Below are 23,034 nucleotides of genomic sequence, written 5' to 3' on the forward strand. Positions count from 1 at the left end.
CAGGTCTTATCATAAATCTCTATCTACCAACAAGAATGACAAGAATGCCAAAACAGGTGCAATGAAGGCTGACAGGAGACTCAGGAAGATGTCAGTAAATTACAGAGAGCAGAGATCTAATCAGCCAAATAAACTGAAAACCCTTGTATAGGTGTTCATAGCTTTTAACACAGGGTGCAGAACCCTCTGAACCTCCTCCACTGTCACCTCTCTGTTGTCAGTGTCATTCCTACACCCACACTGAGGTGTAGGCATTTGTGGTGTAGAGACTACAGGTAAAAGAAATGCACTGCACTTTTTTTATCAGCTTCTGGTGCCTGTAATTTCAGATATTGTACTGTCATCATCTATAATCATGACTAAAAGCATATCAGTATGTCATTTGGTACCCCGTTACATTCATGAAGTCAAAACTGCAGCTACTGGTGACAAAGTTAAGAGCGAAAAACAACAACGTTACTGGGTGAACGTCAGAGTTTGGGTGTGTCCCATTGTCACTCATGGGAAAAGATGCTGTAAAGACAAACTTATTGTCTGTGTTATTTATTGGTTTTGATGTGAATTATTCACACTCTGGGGTGTTGACTTCATTAAGTCAGAAAGATTAGTGACATGGTTTGATTTGATTAAAACCTGATTCTATTGAGCAGGTTCCTCAGGCATGGCTCAACAATAAGGATTGCTCACATGCAAGTATAATGCCACATTGGGCTCGTAAATCGAACAACTTCCTGTTTCCTTTAGGTGGCGCTATGACTATCACTCATAATTGAACGTATACGTCTTGATGCTGGGACTCTTATAAAACATGTCAAGTTTGGTGCAGACTGGACAATGTATAGTCAATTTATAACAACTTCCTGTTTCTTGTAGGTGGCGCTATGACTATCACTCATAATGGCACATATATGTCTTCAGGCCTGGACTCTTATCCAGCTAGGGAAATTAGGGACAGATTGGACAATGTAAAGTCAAGTTAAAATAGCCTCAGGTGTCATGTAGAAACATCGAAATTTGCCGCGCCTCCACAACAACACTGTTTCGCGAAAACACAAAAGCTTCGCAATTTTGCATTGTGAAGGTGTTGAGATTCTGCTGCCCGATTTTGAGATGGCTCTCTTGAATCCTCTAGGAGGAGTATCGTAAAGTTCCATACCTGTAAAGTGATAAAATGGCGTCTTCTCACATGACCTATGACATCATGAAAGTCGGACACTGCACGCAACAGTTAGAGGATATTTTCTGCGTGGAGTGCGTGACGCTGCAAATGACATGATGAGAACCTGTGGGGCATCCTTAAAAGGCACTTCTATGAGGGTGGGTGGCATTATACAACCATTTCTTGTAGCCAGTAGGTGGCGCTATCACCATAATTCAATAATGGAACGTATATGATTTCAGGCTGAACTCTTATCTAGCTTGTGAAATTTGGGGCAGATTTGATTATGTAAAGCCAAGTTACAACAGCCTTCCGTGTCATCTCGAAACATCGAAATGCGCCGCGCCACGCCAACAACGCCGTTTTGCGAAAACACAAAAGCTTCGCAATTTAGCATCGTGAAGGTGTTGTGATTCTGCTGCTCGACTTTGAGATGGCTCTCTTGAATCCTCTAGGAGGAGTATCGTAAAGCTCCATACCTATAAAGTGACAAAATGGCGTCTTCTCACATAACCTATAACATCACCGTTCGAGCGATCAAAGATTCCTTCGCAATTTAGCGTCATCTTAGTTTGAGGATTATACCAGCCAAATTTGACGCAAAATCCAATGAAGTCTCAAGGAGGAGTTTGTTAAAGTATGCATAAAATACATGAAAAACACACAAAATTCGAGATGGCCGGCTTGCGGGTGGGCGGAGCTAATGAAACCTAATGAGGAATATGTCTGAAATAATGAGCAGGATGTACCTACCAAATTTCATGAATATAGGATCAACTTTGTCCAAACTATGGCCTTAGGCCTTAGGCCTTAGGCGTTAGGGGACGCTATGGAGCCCGCTTAAGACGCTGAACCCAATCGCTGTATATTCACGTACAGTTCACAGATGTCCATGTTTTTACCAACTTTCATTAGTCTTCGAGTACATCAAGGTATGTTCAAAGGCTAAAAGACATAAGGGGGCGCTAAAGAGCCAACATGCCACGCCAAAGCCCAATTACACCACCAAATCAAAGTAATTGCAAGTGTGGATGTGTGTAAAGTTTCGTGAGTTTTTGTGCAACCTAAAGTCCTCAAACATGTGTTCGTAAATTTTAAAATCACGCATTTAATCCGCCTTTGAAGATGTGAGCAATGACCTACTCGAATTTCGTGAAGATCGAAGTAACTTTCTCTGAAAACTTGCCTGCATTAGGGGGCGCTATCGAGCCTGCTGGCAACACCAGATCCCAATCACTACAGAACTTTGAATTTCGGGCCAGTTCTGATGCGTATTCCACTTTTCGTGAGTTTTCGTGCCTCCTAAGTGCCTCAAAAATGCGATCTCGCGGCAGAAAAATAATAATCCTTAGAAAAACAAGAGGTTTCCTCGCACTTCGTGCCAGGACACCGTTGGGGTCCTGGCACTTTCGTGCTCGGGCCCTAAATATACTGGAAAAACAAAGTTCGGAAACTTGTGTTTGGTGGATTATTTCTCTGTTGTTACAATGCTAATGGTCATTGTATTTTACATCGTTGGAAAGCCTGTTTATTTACCTTCGCAATGATGTCCAACTTGTAAGGATCATGCATTTGTGGGATGAGCAGCACAGCTGATTTAGTGGGTAGCGCCCAAGAAAAAATTGCCAAAATGTCCTGCCAATGGTAAACAGTGTATTCTCATAAGGCTACCAGGAAGCCCGCAATGATTGCCCTTCACCGTCAGGCCCGTTTGCGCTGGTGTCAACAACACAGACAATGGAACCTGAACATGCGGGGGAATGTCATGTTCAGTGATGAGTCCAGGTTCTGTCTGCGAAAGTTGGATGGCAGGGTCAAAGTATGGAGGCGACGCAGAGAACGCTATGCTGATTGTTGAACCGATGGAGTAACAGCTTTTGGTGGGGGCAGTGTCATGGTGGGGGGCGGCATCTCCCTCACTGGCAAAACAAAGCTTGTCATCATTGAAGGCCCTCTCAATGCAGTGAGATATTGGGATGAGATTCTGCAGCCAGTGGCGATCCCATGTCTCCACAATCTGGGCCCTAACTTCATCCTCCAAGAAACAACGCTCACCCCCACAGAGCCAGGGTTATCACAGACTACCTCCACAATGTGGGAGTAGAGAGAATGGAACGCCCTGCCAAGAGTCCAGACCTCAACCCAATTCAACACTTGTAGGATCAGCTTGTACGTGTTAGAGTGACCGACACAACCTCGTTGGCTGACCTGCAACGAATCCTGGTTGAGGAATGGAACGCCATCCCACAGCAACGTGTGACCAGGTTGGTGACCAGCATGAGGAGGAGGTGCCAGGCTGTTGTGGCTGCGTATGGATTGTTGGATTTATTATGTACAAAAGTGCTTACTATGATCTACAATAACCTGACTGTCGGATTTGTTATGAATAGAGTGAATTGTGGGGAAAGAGAGGAGAGGGAGGTGCTGTTCTTCTTTTTCAAGGCCAAAGGGAGGAAGGAGTCAGAAGGAGATAACAGAAGAAGAAGACATGCAGCAGAAACATCACGTGCCATAAGCTCATGAATATTAATATTGTGTAAACCATGAATAGGCTGGATCAGGGATAGCTCGGGGTTCAGACTTCGCGAACTGACCCATGCACTGTATGTTGTCAGGGACATGTTGATTGGATCCAGATATCTGTAAACTCTTTTATTTTTACTTATGCAACATTAATTGTTCGGAATAAATTGTATTATTATGCTTTAACCCGTCTGTTTGGAAAATCTCTTTGTCACACAAGATTAACCAACACGTAACTGGGCCTTGACCTCTTGGAGGTAGAAGGCCAGTTCCTTCAGGATCTTCCACTACTACTGAGGCTCCTGACGTTGTATTAAATGAATAGAGTGTAAAATTGCCAATATGTTATGTTTGTTCCTTGTTACTGATAGAGAGTTCAATCCTCCAATCCATCAAACAACTCAAAACAAGAGTCAATACCAACAGGAGAATACACTGTTTACCATTGACGGAGCATTTTGGAAATTTTTTCTTGGGCGTTATCCACATAATCAGCTGTGCTGCTCATCCCACAAATGCATGATCCTTACAAGTTGGACATCATTGCGAAGGTAAATAAATAGGCTTTCCAACCATGTAAAACACAATGCCAATTAGCATTGTAACAACAGAGAAATAATAATCCACCAAACCAAAGTTTCCGAACTTTGTTTTTCCAGTTTATAATTCAAAGCAGTAAGCACCCACAGCATACAGCCAGCTGTCCTTCCTGCATTTATCAGTTTAAACTGTGTTGCTTATAGCCTGGATTATGACTGTAACTTCTTCGTATTTGTGTAATATTATCATACAATCACCCGCACCCAGCTCTGATTGGTCAGTAGTCGGTGCTTTTATACAAGTTGACATCTTATCTGGAACATAACCTGCTCTGGAGTTAGTTAACTTAAAAAAATTACAACTTTTTTTCTTGTGGACATAAACTTTAAGGACTCCAAATTCAGCACAATGCTATTGCATGGTGACATGCATTTTGTTTTCCCCTTAAATGTACTTCTTTTGTCGGCAAAGGCAAAATTCTGTAAATTGCGCCCAAACAAACAAAGTTTGCTGCTGTCTTGATGGAAAATAATTCTTCTCTCAAGTGGCAGTTTTCCTGCATAACACACCACCTCCAGCCTCCATGGAGGGGATTGTCTGTGCATTCCAATACTCCTTCTTCCAAACTATTCAGTATGCCAGAAAAAGATTTATTGTGATATAAATATCGTCTTAGATTTTTGATATTGTAATATTGCTTAAGTGTTGTCTATTCCTGGTTTTAAATGCTGCATTACAGTAAAGTGATGTAATCTTTTGAACACATCAGACTGTTCTAGCTGTTCTATTATTTGCTTTTACCCACTAAGTCATTATAGCCACATTACTGAAGATTATTTATCAAAACCTCTTTGTCAAAATATTTTGTGAAAGCACCAATAGTCAACCTTACAATATCATTGCAATATTGTTAGAGGTATTTGGTCAAAAATATTGTGATATTTGATTTATTCCTTTTTACCCAGCCATATATCTACTGTATGTAGCATGCCACAAATACCAGGGTATCCTATTACATCCAGTAGCATTTTACAGTATACAAGCCAGCCTGCTTTTCTGGCCGGGATGTTTGCTGAAATTGAATGGATGTTGCACAGCCCTACCTAGAAACATTTCCACCTGCTGCCACTGGTCTATCATTTAACTTTCATTGTTAACAGATTGTGAGTTTCTAAATAGTTGTCCATGTCTTTGTGACTGAAACTACTACTATTCAAATTACAGGTATTAGTCTTTATTTCATATCAAGGAAGATACCAACATATACCAACATATACCAACACACTATTGCCAGCAAGCTATTTATAAATGGCCATAAAAGCTTCCCTTTTGTCTCACAGTTCCACTAAAAGTGTGCTTTAAAGGTCCCATATTGTGCTCATTTTCAGGTTCATACTTGTATTTTGTGTTTCTACTAGAACATGTTTACATGCTGTAATGTTAAAAAAACAACTTTATTTTCCTCATACTGTCAGCCTGAATATACCTGTATTTACCCTCTGTCTGAAACGCTCCGTTTTAGTGCATTTTGACGGAATTACAACAGAATTGTGTTGCTAGGCAACACCTTGGGTCCATTTGTACTTCCTGTCAGCTGATGACATTCACATACACTGCAACCAGGAAATAAACTGGGACACATTTAGAATGTTTAAGTTTAAAATTGTGTCAAGGATCTTAATATTGTATATTCGTAACATCACGAATGGGCAGAAATCCTGACAGCTTGTTTCAAATGCACAGTTTCTGAATACGGGCTGTGTGTATTTCCCTGTGGATTGAGCGTTTCTATACTTTCACAGTATTTATAAAGGACATAAGCCTGCTTTATAATAAAAAAAAAAAAACATGAAAATCTCACTTTTGTATAATATGGGACCTTTAAATTATATCCTAGAAGAACTTGGATCAGTACATCATCCATTCAGCTGTGGTTGAGTTGAGTTTCCTGCCTACAGATAACAGATTGACAAGCCCATAATAAGGATCAGCTGCGTGTGTAGACTCGTCAGTCCAGTGAAGTCACTGCTGTGCACGCTTCTGATCCAACGGCATCATTGTTCTCTTTGCTGGAACATCAGTCGGTGTGTTATCAGCATGAGAACCGCCTGGTTTAAGCGGTCAGTCGTGGTACTGGGGGGCTTTGGTCTCGTCCTCTGCGGGGTCATGTTTGTGATGAGTGGATATGATCAAGCTGCGGCTGACAAAGAGGACATGCGTTCAGTCAGGAGGTTTTCTGACCTGGAGTCAAGCATCAGCAATCTCTGTGAGTTAAGGCAAATGATGATTCATTAATCTTTCTCTCCTATTTCTAAAAGTTACTCTGATTTATTTCTTTCACATGGGGGTTTAATTAAAAATGTTTCACTACAAATGAAGATGGGGAGATGGAAAGAAAGTTCTAGGTTCAGTTTGATTTAACTCCATTGACATTGAAGTGGATTAAATGTCAGTTCACTGCACAAAAAGATGAATTAAGGGTGATTCCTTGTGTTAAAATATTAGCTCAACACAGAATACATTTACTGAAGATGTTATCTATCCATTTTGAGAAGGAAAGGTTTTGCTGATATCATATTCCCCTTTGAATGTGAGCATTGTCCTACCCTTTTGTGTAAACTGATCCCAAACCTTCTTTTTGAACATTTATTGGGACAGCACATCTTATCACTGGCTAGGGTATTTATTTCACAATTTAATACTTTGATATAATTTCACATGCACATTTACCTTTTTTCTGTTCCTCATTATGAATTAATGTTAATTTATGTTCAACGTTTTTTACAGAGGGTTAAAAAAATGCTATAAAGCCTAGTGCCTTTCCTTGCTGTCACAACAAATTCTATTGAACATATTTAATTGAGGTTCAAAAAAAAAATGCATTCTTTCCCTGAGACAGGCTGATGAGATATTGAGCGGAATTTGATTTGAGATTTATTTGAGTTGCCTTATATCTTTTACATTTGTAAGATGCTTATGGAATAGTTATGGCTCACTAGCACAAATAAACAGGTTTCTGCAAAATAGCTATGACCATTTTATGTATAGCATAGTTATACTATCCCATTATGTCCCCATCACCTTTAATTCCTCTAAGGTATTGTATGCCTGTTTGCAGACAAAACGATGACCCATGAGAAGAATGGTAGTAGGCTATGTATGTCACAAATGTATTTGTTTGGAGAGCAAAACATGCTCCATAATGTGGTTTTGAATATTAGATGAATGGCTTCTAATGGAACTTTTCTTAAAGTTTGCTGCTGATATTAAAGTTTCAGTCGGTAGAAATGGAGCAAATATGATTAAAATCAAAAGTTATAGTCGCTATATCCTGACAGTAGTGCATGAGACAGGTAATCTGAAAAAAATCGGGTTCCTCTGTGTTCTCTGTTGCTCCGAACAGCATCTGCAGGAATTCACGGAACGGAAGAAAAAAACCAGTCAGACCAGAGCTGGAGCCTCGCCGCCTCAGATGTTAATCACTCACAAACTCCAATCAAACTGTCAAACTAGGCAGCGCTGATCAAATATAAATCACTATTGCGTTACTGTAATGCCTATTTCATGCCTCAAATGTTTTCATAAACATCTTGTAGTGTACTGTTTAGCTGTAAAAAGAGAAAGTTTGTGACCCGGCAGCCTTGTTGAGATCAGTTGAAGAAATACCAAGCACCGCCCACCAGCTGGAGCACAGCCAACAGGGACGCTCTCTCTCTAAAATGGCCTGTGATTGGCCAAAGTCTCCCGTCACGGGCTAGATTTTTTTAAAGCCTGATGACAGAGCCATGAGGAGGAGCAGAAGTCTAGTTATCTCTCAGAACACTTGAATCACTGCAGGTTTAATGATAGATGAGGTCAGACTTTAACCTATTTTATATTGTTTATTGTGTTTTTTATTGTTTCTAACCTTTTTTATATCATTACCTAGTCTCTCTCGTGCGCTTACCTAGCTTCCCTCTGGGTATCAATAAAATGTTATTTCATCAGAACATTCATCTTAAGGGAAATGCTTCATCTGTATTTAGAAAACATCTAGTCTACTATTTTCTGCAAAAAGTGATCATGCCTCTAGCTCATTTGACTCTCTCCCTGTCATCCTTTTTTCCAGACAATGTCGTCAAATCTTTTGAAAAGAAGCAGGACAATCTGCAGAAAATGCTCGAAGAGGAAAGGGGCAGACAGAGAAAAGCTCCAGAGGTGGAACAGCCACCAGTCAAAAAGCAGCCAGAGCCAGAGAAGGAGAAACCTGCAGCAAAGATCCAGGACCAAAAGGAGGTCCCCAAAGAGAAAAAGTCCAATAAACTGTTTCCCAAATCTTACCTGTTCAAGGAGTGGGGGGAGAATCTGTCTGAGGATGACCAAAGAGAGGCACAGGGTTTGTTTGAGAAGTACGGATACAACGTTTTTCTCAGCGACCGCCTTCCTCTAGATCGAGTTCTCCCAGATACCAGGGATAAAAGGTACACTGTGTCATTGTTACGTTCTGTGATTCCAAACCTGTCACTTTACTTCATACACAAATGTTGCACCCACTTCACTGTTTGCTGATTATCCTTCACCTTTCTGTTCATACAGTTTGTCAGATTTTGCCAGTATTTACACAGCTTACTGATGAAAAGATTTCTGTTTCTGAATAGGTGTCTTAAAAAGATTTACCCAAAGGACCTGCCAAACGTGGGAGTGGTGTTGATCTACCTAAATGAGGCCCTGTCCATCCTCAAAAGAGCTCTGCGTAGCATCATCGACCGCACCCCTAAAAACCTGCTGAAGGAGATAATTATGGTGGATGACAATAGCTCCAATGGTTCGTTGGTAGCAATGCATCACTAGGCAAACATGTTTTGTGATGTTATAAATTATGTTTCATTGTGCAGATGCCAGTGCACAATGAATGATATATTGGGGAAATACACTTACTGTATTTGCTTTCTTGCTAAGAGTTGTAAAAGAAGAATGACACCACTCTCATCTCTGTATGGTAAAATATGAAACTGAAGTCAGCAGCTGGTTAGCTTATCTAGCGAAAAGACTGGACTGGAACTTTTGTGTCCCCACTCTGGCATTGAGAGTAAGTACCATATGGGAGAGACCATAGCGACGGAGCAACAACTATCTGGATGTGGATGCTCCGTGGAAGCTCCGGCGTTCAGAGAAAGGATTAAAGTAAAAAAAAATTGCAGAGGAAGACTTAAAGAGAGCGCTCCTGTCCTAGGGGAGGGGGAGATGCGGCGAGGCATACGTGCGCCTACGCAGGAGAAGTCGCCATAGACGCCAGACACCACAACTGCGACATACAGAGAGCTTATCAGCGATAGGCTTAATCAGCATTGTGTGAACTTGTTTCGGCAAGGGATGGATGTAAAGGATGTTCATTTATATGTAAAAGTATGGCAGTATATTTTTGGCATCATTGGGCAAAAATTCCATAATAACCTTTCAGCATATTGTAATTCAGGTGTTCTGAGAGATTTCTGCACCTCATCATGGCTCTGTTTTCAGGCTTTAAAAAAATCTAGCCCGTGAGGTCAATCAGAGGTCATTTCAGAGAGAACGTTTTTATTGGCTGTGCTTCGGCTGGTGGGCGGTGCTTGGTATTTCCTCAATTGATCTCAACATGGCTGCCGGGTCACAAATTTTACAGCTAAACAGTTCACTACAAGATGTTTCTGAAAACATTTGAGGAGAGAAATAGGCATTACAGTGACAGAATATTGATTCATATTTGATCAGCGCTGCCTAGTTTGATCGTTTGATCGGACTTCGCGAGTGATTGACAGCCGGCTCATAGATGGCAGCTGGAGGGCAGGCTCCATTTGCCTAATCATATTTGCTGCATTTCTACCCATTGCGGCTTTAACATGTTATACCTTGTTTGTTTAATCTGTACAAAAAACGAAGTTTAAAAAGAATTTGCTGTTCATGTGTTGGATACAGTAACAACATAAAATCAGGATGTTAAAGCTCCAGCACATTAGCCCCGGTAAAACCACAAATTGTTAAATGCCTATAATAACCGAAGTGTAAAAAAGACAAACAAGATTTAATGTGTTCATTAGTGAGCTTTACAGTTTCTGCTACAGGTGGACTTTGTGACCTTTCGAGCTAGCTAGTTTCCCCTTGTTTCCCCTTGTTTTTATGCTAGCTAAGCTAATCAGGTGCTGGCAGTAACCTTATATTTACCAGATAGATATGATAGTGGTATCGATTTTCTTATCTAACTCTCGGCAACAAAGCAAATAAACACATTCCCAAAATGTTGACCTGTACGATGTAACACAATGGCCCGCATTTCAAGGCTGTAAATAGTGGTAGTGTGGCACTGGATTGCAATATACTAAATGATGTTTCTCTTTTTTTTTGTCCATCCTAACTTTAGACACACCTTTCAGTATAATGCAATCAGTCACAACATAAACTTACTTGACGTTAGAACAATTATTTAAATTGCATACTTATGTTTGGGATCATGTGAGGCATGTCTATGGTCGGGACTGTGGCTCCCTCTCAAAATCTTCTCAAGTCCGCTTTGCATTCTGGGTAGTCGGTGTGGAAACGTGTCATTCTCTAATCAATCTCGTCTAAACTTGCTATGATAAAACCAATATCTATCACGCCTCTTCTCCCCTTATCTCAAAACACATTCCCACATTCTCCTCTCAATTCAGAGGACCTGAAGGGGGACCTCGACGCGTACGTGAAGTCGCTCGAGCAGCAGAACCCAAGTCTCCGTATTACGAGAGTGAGGCACAATGAGCAGCGAGGCCTTTCATACGCCAGGGCTGCTGGGTGGAGGGCTTGTACTGCTGACGTGGTGGCCATCCTGGACGCACACATCGAAGTCCATGAGATGTGGTAAGAACGTGGCAAAATGAAATCCTTTTATACCATGGTTAATGTAGAACATTTTCACTGGTATATGTGTAATATTTGTAAGATAAGAGATAAGATATTCCTTTATTAGTCCCACAGTGGGGAAATTTGCAGTGGTAGTCTTTAACATTATATATTAATTGCAGCTGTGCTAAACAATGTTTAGTATATTTTCTGCACAGTTATTAAATGTCAATACTGGGAAGTGTCTATTCCACCACAAGGTACTGACTGATGCCAAAGTTGGCTCACGTCTTAGCTTTTGTTTAACCACAATAGTTTAATTATGAATAACTTCTTCAGGAACGCCCTGTTTACGCAGTTTCATACATTTGCAACAGCTTAGTGCAACCACATTCTGATCCCAGTACAGCCACTGTCTGATATACCGACCACTGAGCAGCTCCCTTGAGGTAATCAGGGCTTGCACAAGGGCATTGCAGTGGTGGCTGGCAATGAGGGAAGGGCAAGTGCTGCTCAGACTTGAAACCTTCAGATTCATTTGTTGTGCAATTTATAAAAAAAAAAAAAAAAAATTTGATTAACAGCTAAATCTACACATCCGTATTGAACATTTTTCAGTCCCCCTCCACCTTTCAAATACTGCACCAATGCGCACTTGGGTTGTGTAAAAAAGGAACTAAGTGCACGAGGGATAAATTGGTCCCTTGACCTCTGACAAGGTGGCCATTGAGATTTACTAAAGGAGTGGTTGGTACTTGACAACGCATGCCAGCTCCCATTCATAAATGGGATGAGACAGAGGTATATTGAACAAGCAGTCTAACTGGTTGGTCAGTAAAGTTCAGATTGTTACAGTGATGTGTGAATCACCTCTCCTCCCTTCCCGTCATGTAGGATTGAACCCCTGCTGACACAGATCAAAGCTGACCGAACGGTGGTGACGTCCCCTGTATTTGACAGAGTCAACTTTGATGACCTCAAAGTAATTCCATACTCTCCAGCAGCACATGCCTTCGACTGGGCTTTATGGTGCATGTATGAGGGTTTTACGCCAGATTATTATGAACTCAAAGACGGCTCATTGCCTGGAAAGTAAGTTAAAGAGAAAACAGTCAGTTTTGTTTCCGATTTACACACGTGTCAAACAAATATAATGCCATGATCTTATTAATCATATCTTGGATGAGGCATTCTTGATTATCTAAAAACTTTACCTTTATGGTAATACTGTTGTACTCTGTAGAATATGGTTTCAATTATATAGCAGTAACAGTTCTCTTCTTTCACTTCAGAAGTCCATCGGTCATGGGGATCCTAGTGGCCGAGAGGAAGTTTTTAGGAGAAATTGGACTCCTCGATGAAGGAATGAAAGTGTACGGTGGAGAAAACGTTGAGCTGGGAATCCGCGTAAGTAAAGCATCACCTCTCTAACATCAAATCTTACACTTGATGACGCAGTCCCAGGCCAACTTGCAGCAATATAGAGTACAGATTCTGGCATCAGCACAATTACCCCTCTCACTTTGTAAAATAAACAGAGCTGTTTACCTCACAATCGTTGAGACGGAGGATAAAATGATTCCCTGCCGTAATACCTTTCCGGAGTCGTAAAATCCTGCCTCATGTTTCATTCACTTTCTTGATGGCAGTTGGATGAGAAGATTGATACCACTTTTGTGTCTGTATGGTAAATATGACGCTACAGCTAGCATTCACTTTGCTTAGCATAAAGACTGGCAACAGGAGGAAACGGCTTGCCTTGCTCTGTCCAAAGGTCACAAAATCTACCAACCAGCACCTCTAAGTCTGATTTATTTAACACGTTATATCTAGTTTGTTTGTTTGTTATGTGCCGGACTGTTTCTTGGCTAGAGGCAGTAACTTCCTGGAGTCTCCGCTGGTTGTCTGGCAAATTTGGTAGAATGAGCTGGGGCCCTACAAACATTATGTGTTAAATGTGTATATATCAAGCGGCGGCGCTGCCCACAGTTTGTAAACTTCTAAGTAGCTTTTATTTATTCTTAAAGAGGACCTATTATGCTTTAGTGCTTTTCCCCTTTCCTTGAGAGTTTTATACAGGCTTTACTGCCTGTAATGCCTTGCTTGAAGTCTTGCCTTTTCTTCCGTAACTTGGTGACGACACATAGTGTTTCAGACAGAGGGTGTTTCAGACAGAGGCAGGTGTGAGAAAAGCAAAGCATTTTTGTTTTGTTTTTTTACTTTACAGCATGTAAACGTGCACCTAAAAATTAGCTTAATAGGCCGTCTTTAACTTTTGTTTTTATTCATGCTTTGCACTTTCACAATTATTATTGGTGACTGATAATGATTCAGTTTTACTGAGTAGTATAAAGTTAAAGGTGTGCTTTTGTTTTTTGCCTATAGGTGTGGACATGTGGAGGCAGTGTTGAAGTAGTTCCATGCTCCAAGATCGCCCACATCGAGAGGGCCCACAAGCCCTACCTGCCTGACCTGGCCCCAGCCATGAAGAGAAACGCCCTGAGAGTAGCAGAAGTCTGGATGGATGAATACAAACACAACATCAACTTGGCTTGGAACTTGCCATTTGAGGTACTTCATATGTAATCAAGAAGAACAAAAATGATGATGCCCTTTTTATGGCATACTGCATGCTTCTACACATAGGATGATGAACATCCAAGGGTACATAGATAATTGGTTGTGAGTGCATTTGAATTTCTTCAGTTACAATACGACAAACAAATCACGCCATATTCTCTGCAGAATCACGGAATTGACATCGGGGATGTCTCCGAGAGGAAAAAACTCAGGGAAAGGTTGAAGTGCAAACCTTTCAAATGGTACCTGGAAAACGTGTATCCCAAGTTGGATCCCTGGGACAACATTCTTGGTTATGGAGGAGTAAGTTTAGTTTAATGTAATGCTTTGTACGTGTGGTAGAGGCAGTACAGGGGTGTGCAGGTTGTGTGCCAGAGCACAGCCACATGCGTTGCCACATTAAATTGTGTTTTATTGCTTCACTCCTACATGCCATAGTGTTCAATACATTGTCACTCACAAAATGATGAACTCACCCACCTCTAGATGAAGAATCTTGATGCTGAAATGTGCTTAGACCAAGGCCCAGTGCCAGGTCACACACCCATTGCCTACCCATGCTACTACTATGGACCTCAAGTAAGTAAAGCAGCTAAAAATGGTTAATGATTATAGTCTCTGAGTTGCAAGAAATATACAGTCTGTTTGCCACTGTTGGCTTATTTAACTGTCCGATCTGCTTGCTGCTTAACGTTTCTTTAATATATATTTTTAGATCACCTATTATCGCTCAAATGGTGAGCTCTATATCGGTGGCCTCAAGTCCCACAAGTACAATGACAACCGGTGTATAACTGACATCGGCAAAAAAGAAACGGAGCCTGGCCTTCACAACTGCAAAGAGGCTATGCAGAAAGGAATGGGGATTTACTGGGACTTCACTCAGGTACTACAAGTTAAACTAACATATATAGAAAAGTATATGAAAGTCAGGGAAGAGGTGTTGTCAGGAAAATAGTTAGTAAAAGTCACCGTCTCACCCTTTTCAAATTAGAGGGTGGATGAGTTTAAGGTGACTCGTAGCTCAAAATATTGACTGTGGTTGTCTGAATGTTTTATGATGACATACTGTGCATTCGCAATCTTGACACTTATCGTCTTTTCTAGGGCAAAGAAGTGAAGAACAAACAGACAAAAAGATGTCTGGAGATTATAAAAGGCCAACTTCTAATACAGGAATGCTCCGGCCAAAGATGGGAAATCCAAAACATCATCAAGGCCTTTTAAAAAGAAGAGCACTTTTCTGCTCATATGTCAGTGGGTATTATTGCCTGAATGTGTAAAATATAAAAGAAAGTCAATGAAATTTGACAACTGCTATGACTCCTGTAATAATTTAAAGGTACACTATTTGAGGGATTTTGTAAATCTTATGTGACTTCTCTCTAAAGTCTGAATTTTGGAAATTCACTCAACATCTTATGAATGAACGTTAGGTCTGCAAGTAATTATTATTTCTACTATTCATTAATCTGCTTTTTTTTTATTGACTGTACTAAACTGAAGTGTAAACATTGCCTATTGGACTAGAAGACTGTCAAAAATGCCATGGTTTTCAATGTACAAGAGAAAAACATATTGTTTAGTTCTATTCCTTTCATGTTTTAAGATCTAACTATGTTGTTCCTACTGTGCTGATCAGATAAAATGTATAAAAGGGCTTGACTTGTCGGACTGTTACCGTGGATACAAACTCAGTCCTGTTTTTTAAACAAAGGGAAGTTTGGTGGAGTTGATGCTGTAATAATGAGCATGACTCATGGTTGGTGATATGCAAGCGGTTTCCCAGTAGGTATTTATTACAGATATGGTGTGGAAAAGGGACCACATTGACACAAGGCATCTTACCTCAGGCTGCTTATTAAAGGCATACCCACCTTTACGCAACTTAGAAATGCAAGTTAATCCTTTTTCCTCCCTTCAATCTTTCCACTCAAGGACACCAAATACATTCTATCCAAGCATAAAGGCTAATGCAAATATTTGGATTAACCCCTGGGTCAAATCAAAAGATGGGCGTTTACGCTTTGACGTGTTGAGCTGTTTAAATAAAGTTTTGGCTGTACTGAATTTTGAACTTGAGTGTATACTGTATATTTCTTAATTATTTTGAGTGTATAAAGGATCTTGGTGTTTTCTAAAGGCTTGATGAATTATATTATTACCCACAGCCTTAATCTCTCGAGAGCCTTGACACCTGGTGTCAAGAATGGGGATAGCCATATTTGGGACTTAGTTCATGGATTTACAGACCATGGAGGGTGGTAGTCTTTTTATTTACAGCACACCTCAGTGGAGGCCAACAAAGTTGTTGTTGTTGTGCTGAGACAAATGCCGGATGTTTGAAATATTCTCAAATATTGATCATTGCCTTTTATTCTCATTTGGAAATAAAGATGATTTATTAAACCAGTTGATGTTTGAATTCTTTTTTTAAATGAAGCTCGAGTCTATCATCTCTAAAAGCTGCACGGATGCTCAACATGCTGATACAGCTCAGATGTGCGTTTGAGGAAGATCAGCAGGTTATAATAAACTGACCTTTTAAATCAGTGAGCTGTCCTGTGAAATTGAGTGAGATACTGCACGATCTTATAAAGTCCCGCGTGCAAGGGTGTAATTTACAGGGGACATGTCTTTTTCATAAGGTTGTACAAATCTTTATTAACCAAATCTAAGGGATGCTTACCAAAAATCTTATAAATAATCCAAAATGTTTATCTTATGTATTCATGTAATGGCTAGTATATACATAATTATTTGATCTGATTAGACCTCTGCTCAGGTTTAAGGTGGAGCCAAAATATGCCTCACTTCCCAGCTAACATTTGTATGTGGGGCCCATGTGGGTAGTAAATGGGCTGAAAAATGGGCCCTATATGGGATTGTCAGCAGGTTCCATAATGGACCAATGTCAATTGCCCACATGGATTCCATGCAGGAGTACACTGGTTGTTATGTGGGCCCCAACTGGGCAACATACCCAAGACCCATCTTAGTCCCAGGTTTAAGTTCTATGTGGGAACTACATGGGCTGAAATGTGAGTTGTAAGTGGGTTTGTCCACAGTTTCCATGTTGGCCCCATGCACTAATTTCCCAGTAGTGACCCAACTAGGACCCACACAGGTAGCTCCCCATGTGGGACAAATTTAGTTGACCCAAGTGGGCCCCATTTTGTGTTGCCCATTCTGAGCCCATGCACTAATTTCCCATTAGTGACCCACCTAGAACCCACATGGGACCTACTTAGTTGATCCAAGTGGGCCCCAGATAAGATGCCCATTTTGGGCCCATACCCACTTGGTACCCAGGTACCCCCAGCATAACCCATGTGGGGCCCACATAACCATGTTATGTGAGTGTAGGCTACTATGGATTCGCATGCCAATGTTTATATTATGCATCATATATTATGTTTATTTATAGTTTGTTTGTTTTTGTAAAGCGCTTCAATAAGCTTCTTTAGCTACCATGTGTGGTTGCAGGTGTTTTCATGAAAGACTTGCTTCACTGGAAAAAGCCGACATCCTACGAACCTTCACCGGAAAAAGCCGACATCCTACGAACCTTCACCGGAAAAAGCCGACATCCTACGAACCTTCACCGGAAAAAGCCGACATCCTACGAACCTTCACCGGAAAAAGTCGACATCCTACGAACCTTCACGAACTCTGGTTTCCTAGCAACCAGTGTGTTGACTGTAGCTGAGTTTGTCGTGTCTTACAGGAGTCCGCTACAACTTTAACATACTAAACATACTATTTAAAGTCATAATGTTTAACGTGGATCTACTCTCAGACCGCGTCGCTAGGGCAAGTCTGCAGAGACGTCGCGACAGAGAGACTGAGAGACAAGAGAGGGTTTTTAATGACAAAGTGAGGACCATTGGGGTAAGCTAAGCTAACAGCTAACGTAGCCTCACTTTGCTCTAAACAGGCTTCTAAACTGCTGTCACGATGACCGGGGTCTGTTTGTTTACAGGTTGTAAAGGAAGCCCTCAACATGCAGGTGAGAGAAAAAGAGAAACTAGAAGAGGCAGCAACAGAGGAACAAAAGGCTCACGGTGAGTTAACCTAGATAAATGTCTTTTACTAATGCTGCCTGACCTCAAGGATTGTGTCAGTGTTTGTTCTGGGAGGACAATGTATTACAACACATAGCCTATATAGTACAGTATCACTCACTGATAAAAAAAACTGAGTAATCAGGAAGGCCAGCTCTGTCCTGGGATGCCCCCTGGACCCAGTGGACGTGGTGGGAGAGAGGAGGATGATGGCTAAGCTGTCATCCATGATGGAGAATGACTCCCACCCCATGCAGGACACCATCTCAGCACTGGAGAGCTCCTTCAGCGACAGGCTGCTCCACCCAAAGTGTGTGAAGGAGCGCTATCACAGGTCCTTCCTTCCTACAGCTGTCAGACTCCACAACCAGCACTGCTCCCAGTAGATCACAACCAGCTCTGCTCCCAGTAGACCACAACCCGCACTGCTCCCAGTAGATCACAACCAGCTCTGCTCCCAGTAGACCACAACCAGCACTGCTCCCAGTAGACCACTTACACTTACACACCAAAAACTGACAATAACCTGATATTTTCAGGTGGAATTTCATTTCATTCTCACTGTGCAATATCATTTTCCACTTGTGCAATTTTGTTAATAGTCTGTTTATTGTCAATACTGTATATACTGCTCCTATTTTGATACTTCCTTCCTATTTAAATGGTTCATATTTTGTTACAATTTGTTTAGCTCTTTTTTTACTGTGTTAGCTGATGCATCTTGTTTTTTTGCACTATCCCCTTTGCTGCTGTACACTGCATATTTCCCCACTGCGGGACTAATAAATGAATATCTTATCTTATCATAAACATCCGTACACACATTATTGCCACTATGTTGTCTATTATGATAGTTGGCAGTTGGAAATTAAAGGTGTTATTGATAACAAATTTTATGTAGACAAATAATAAAAAAAAAAATACATCCACAGAGCTTTTAGAAAGGTGGCAAATAAAAGTATGGCTTTTCCTAAAAAATATATATAATTGTGAACCTTTTCCAACCTTGTTTTGGACAGTCAATCAATCAACAGTCATAATCTCTAATTAAATGCATTGTGGGTGTTTTTACTCCATACAGATGCTTATATGCTCCATAATAGCAAGTTGGCTTGCCTCCTCCAAAGGAGAGAAGAAAAGGAGAAGCGTGCGATGGAAAAGACCATCGTTGACTACCGGCATCAGTACCAGCAGCCTTGGTGCCAGCGGGAGTATGACCTGAATGACCCAGACCGCTTTAGAAACACAGACCCGGGTGATGCACAGATGATACCCCCTGGCCTCCTGGGCGAGGACCCCGACAGTGAGAGCAGGCGACAGAGACAGAGGGAGCAGCTCAGAGAGTGGCTCATCCAGCAGCAAAGTGAGCGAGCAGCAGAAAGACATCAAGAAAAGCTGGAGGGTAGGTTTGTCTGATCCCATACAGGATACAGATACTCAGTTCACATGCACTAAACATAACCTCACTTCATCTTCTCTACTGTTCTTCAGAGCAGCGCTATGACCAAAGCAGAGTAGACATGGACAACAAAGTGCTGCAGCTTCAGAGCACTGAGATGGAGAGGAGAAAAGAGGCAACTATTGCCACTAAAGAGTACAATCTGGCCAAGGTAAGTCACTCTGGTAATCGCCATCAGATAAAGGTGGTTGAACCTACTTTGAAAACATGAGCGTATAACTTTTAATAGCCTAACATTATGTTTAAGCAACAAAGGAGTGATAAAGCTTGGAAACACACCTTGACACACCTCTTGTGGTGTGGTCTTGTATTAAGTTTTTAAGTTAAAACTGTGCAGCTTGTATCTCATTGATATATTCAATTAAAAAGTTAAGAGATATTTTGATTCATTTTAGACATTGAAATGGAATTGGAGGTGCAGTAACCACACTTTCTAAAACCCTTACCATTTTGCCGTGTCTGGACGGAGAAAGATTGCAGAGAAGCGTCGCCAGGAAAGGGACCGCAATGACGAGGGCAAGCTGGCAGGAGCAGATGCCGAACCCACCCTGGGCATGGTGGGAGGGCCTGGTATTTGCCCCAGCAGCGATAGGAGAGCCCCTCCGGAGAGCCTGCAGGAGATCATCCAGTTCCAGAAATATCAGATAGAGGAGAAAAAGGTAAAACAGGAACAAACGATACGTGAAACACATGCTCTTTTTTGATCATTTACTGTAAACAGCTGTTCAATGATCATTTGTCTGTGTTATCTGTGCATCTGCAGAGGGTAGAACTACAGGAAAAGCAAGAAGAGGAGCAATATGATCGCTTCCGTTTGGACTCGGCTCGCACAGCTCTGTTAATAGAGAGGCAGCAGGCAAGACTGAACAAGCAGCTGAGACGACACCTGGACAGCACCAACGTCAAGCTGGCCGAAACACACAAACAACAGTCAGTAGCATTGTTCACTCCGTTGTACACACACAGTATATTCAAGCACAAAATGTCTTTGTTTCTAAACTGGTGTCATTTTAAGGAAACCGGACATTGAAAGAGGATCCATTGACGACAGCTTCTTCTCCAAATTCAACACCTGCAGCAGATGATGGACGGCACGCTGCGCCGATGTCTGGCTCATTACAGTGGCTAAGTATTCATTATGGTGCCACATGAGAAAAACACTGAATAAACTGAAGCATACCGTAAATCAACAGTTGTTTTCAATTATTATTATCAATTTATTTTCAGCAGGTCACAACATTTAAATATATCTGGATGATGCGGACAGTTGTCTAAATGGATCTTGGCTACTGCTGCAAAAAAATAGCCAAGGACAGACATTCATCCTTTCATTCACTCATTCATCATCCATAACCGTTTATCCTATTCAGGGTAGCGCCTACAGGTAATTTAAAGTCAACAATTAACCTGACTTGCATGTCTTTGGACTGTGGGAGGAAACCGGAGAACCCGGAGAAAACCCACGCTAACACGGGGAGAACATGCAAACTCCACACAGAAGAGCCCCAAGCCGGGTTTGAACCTGCGAACCCTCTTGCTGTGAGGCGACGGTGCTAAACACTGCACCGTGCCTTAGGACAGACATTTTTTTATAGATTACATAAAATGTGCCTACATGAGCAAAATGCCAGTTATGCCCCTTTATAAACTGGAAAAACAAAGTTCGGAAACTTGTGTTTGGTGGATTATTCCTCTGTTGTTACAATGCTAATTGGCATTTTACTTTACATGGTTGGAAAGCCTGTTTATTTAACTTCGCAATGATGTCCAACTTGTAAGGATCATGCATTTGTGGGATGAGCAGCACAGCTGATTATGTGGGTAGCGCCCAAGAAAAATTTCCCAAAATGCTCCGTCAATGGTAAACAGTGTATTCTCCTGTTGCTATTGACTCTTGTTTTGAGTTGTTTGGTGGATTGGATGTTTGAACTCTCTATCAGTAACAAGGAACAAACAAGACATATTGGCAATTTTACACTCTATTCATTTAATACAATATGTCAGGAGTCTCAGTAGTGGTGGAAGATCCATACGCAGCCACAACAGCCTGGCACCTCCTCCTCATGCTGGTCACCAACCTGGTCACACGTTGCAGTGGGATGGCATTCCATTCCTCAACCAGGATTCGTTGCAGGTCAGCCAACGAGGTTGTGTCGGTCACTCTAACACGTACAAGCTGATCCTACAAGTGTTGAATTGGGTTGAGGTCTGGACTCTTGGCAGGCCGTTCCATTCTTTCTACTCCCACATTGTGGAGGTAGTCTGTGATAACCCTGGCTCTGTGGGGGTGAGCGTTGTCATCTTGGAGGATGAAGTTAGGTCCCAGATTGTGGAGATATGGGATCGCCACTGGCTGCAGAATCTCATCCCGATATCTCCCTGCATTGAGATGGCCTTCAATGATGACAAGCCTTGTTTTGCCAGTGCGGGAGATGCCGTCTCACACCATGACACTGCCCCCACCAAAAGCTGTTACTCCATCGGTTCAACAATCAGCATAGCGTTCTCCTCGTCGTCTCCATACTTTGACCCTGCCATCCAACTTTCGCAGACAGAACCTGGACTAATCACTGAACATGACATTGCCCCACATGTTCAGGTTCCATTGTCTGTGTTGTTGACACCAGCGCAAACGGGCTTGACGGTGAAGGGCAGTCATTGCGGGCTTCCTTGTAGCCTTATGACAATACACTGTTTACCATTGACAGAGCATTATGGCAAATTTTTCTTGGGCGCTACTCACATAATCAGCTGTGTTGCTCATCCCACAAATGCTTGATCCTTACAAGTTGGACATCATTGCGAAGGTAAATAAACAGGTTTTCCAACGATGTAAAATACAATGCCAATTAGCATTGTAACAATAGAGAAATAATACACCAAACACAAGTTTCCGAACTTTGTTTTTCCAGTATATATCCACAACAGCTTAGAAGAAAAATACATTCAAGTAAAAAACTTGTAAAAATATACTCTCTTTCATGAACAGTGTTTCAAAGCCCACAGGATTTAACACCCATTTTAACAAGCTATCTATTACACTCTTACAAAGCACAAGCAAACCACAAGAAAACCACAAGAATTAAATGACACTTTGCACCTCAACCGGTTAACAATGTGGTCTGGCACCGTTTCAAACATAGGCAAACCTGAATCATAAAGAGGACCTATTATGCTTACTTTCAGGTGCATACTTGTATTTTGGGTTTCTACTAGAACATGTGAACATACTTAAATGTTCAAAAAAAGGCTTTACTTTTCTCATACCAGCTGTGCTGCAGCCCCTCTTTTCACCCTCTCTCTAAAACGCTCTGTTTGAGCTCCTGCCCCGCCCCCTCCTGAATAGCCTAGTCTGCTCTGATTGGTCAGCTGGCCTTCTCTGTTGTGATTGGTCAACCGAAATAAACTCTTGGGACTCTGCTCCAGCTCCGCTCTAACTACAGTAGCTTTGTTTGAGGGCGTGCCAAACTAGCTGCTAGGCAGGTATTATGCAAATGTTTACTTGGTGACATCACCATGTTACGGAAGAAAAGGCGGGACTTCAAGCAAGGCGTTTCAGGAGCAGTGTTTCTGTGGGGGACTTTGGCATGGACTTTGGGCTTTGTAACTTTGCAGACATTTTACATGCACAGAAATACTATATAACACACTAAAGGAAAGGCACAAAAGCATAATAGGTCCTCTTTAAAGTGCAAATATATTGATAATCCCTAATAAAACTAGACATAACAAGATGCCTTTGATCGAAGCTATTTTATATGTGCAGTTCAAGTAATCCCCCTAAATGTTATGGACCAGTTTCACACTGGCCAGTTTATTTACTGTATAAAGCCAACTCCACTTTGTGGCAACAGGGAACAGTAGGCCTTTTTCAC

The 23,034-nt window shown here is 41.5% G+C and overlaps 2 protein-coding genes across 3 annotated transcripts; both read left to right on the forward strand.

Moving 5' to 3' along the window:
• The first annotated feature begins 6,212 nt into the window (after positions 1-6,212).
• On the forward strand, positions 6,213-16,047 carry LOC119487575 (probable polypeptide N-acetylgalactosaminyltransferase 8). The gene is made up of 11 exons (XM_037768579.1): positions 6,213-6,488; positions 8,331-8,682; positions 8,860-9,026; positions 10,888-11,074; positions 11,951-12,148; positions 12,349-12,463; positions 13,442-13,627; positions 13,802-13,939; positions 14,123-14,215; positions 14,352-14,522; positions 14,744-16,047. The coding sequence occupies exons 1-11, from the start codon at positions 6,320-6,322 to the stop codon at positions 14,861-14,863; spliced, it is 1,896 nt and encodes a 631-aa protein (XP_037624507.1). The 5' UTR covers positions 6,213-6,319; the 3' UTR covers positions 14,864-16,047.
• Positions 16,048-17,319: 1,272 nt separating this feature from the next.
• ribc2 (RIB43A domain with coiled-coils 2) lies at positions 17,320-20,349 on the forward strand. Of its 2 annotated transcripts, none has more exons than XM_037768608.1 (7): positions 17,320-17,512; positions 17,619-17,700; positions 18,782-19,102; positions 19,192-19,310; positions 19,633-19,818; positions 19,923-20,086; positions 20,175-20,349. In XM_037768608.1, exons 1-7 carry the CDS (start codon positions 17,411-17,413, stop codon positions 20,242-20,244), a joined length of 1,044 nt encoding a protein of 347 aa, XP_037624536.1. In that variant the 5' UTR covers positions 17,320-17,410; the 3' UTR covers positions 20,245-20,349. The 2 variants fall into 2 exon arrangements, with proteins under 2 accessions (XP_037624536.1, XP_037624535.1); XM_037768607.1 differs by having other exon boundaries at positions 17,321-17,527.
• Positions 20,350-23,034: the final 2,685 nt, after the last annotated feature.

This window comes from Sebastes umbrosus, chromosome 4 (genome assembly GCF_015220745.1).
Source record: "Sebastes umbrosus isolate fSebUmb1 chromosome 4, fSebUmb1.pri, whole genome shotgun sequence".
Classification (NCBI taxonomy): Eukaryota; Metazoa; Chordata; class Actinopteri; order Perciformes; family Sebastidae; genus Sebastes; species Sebastes umbrosus.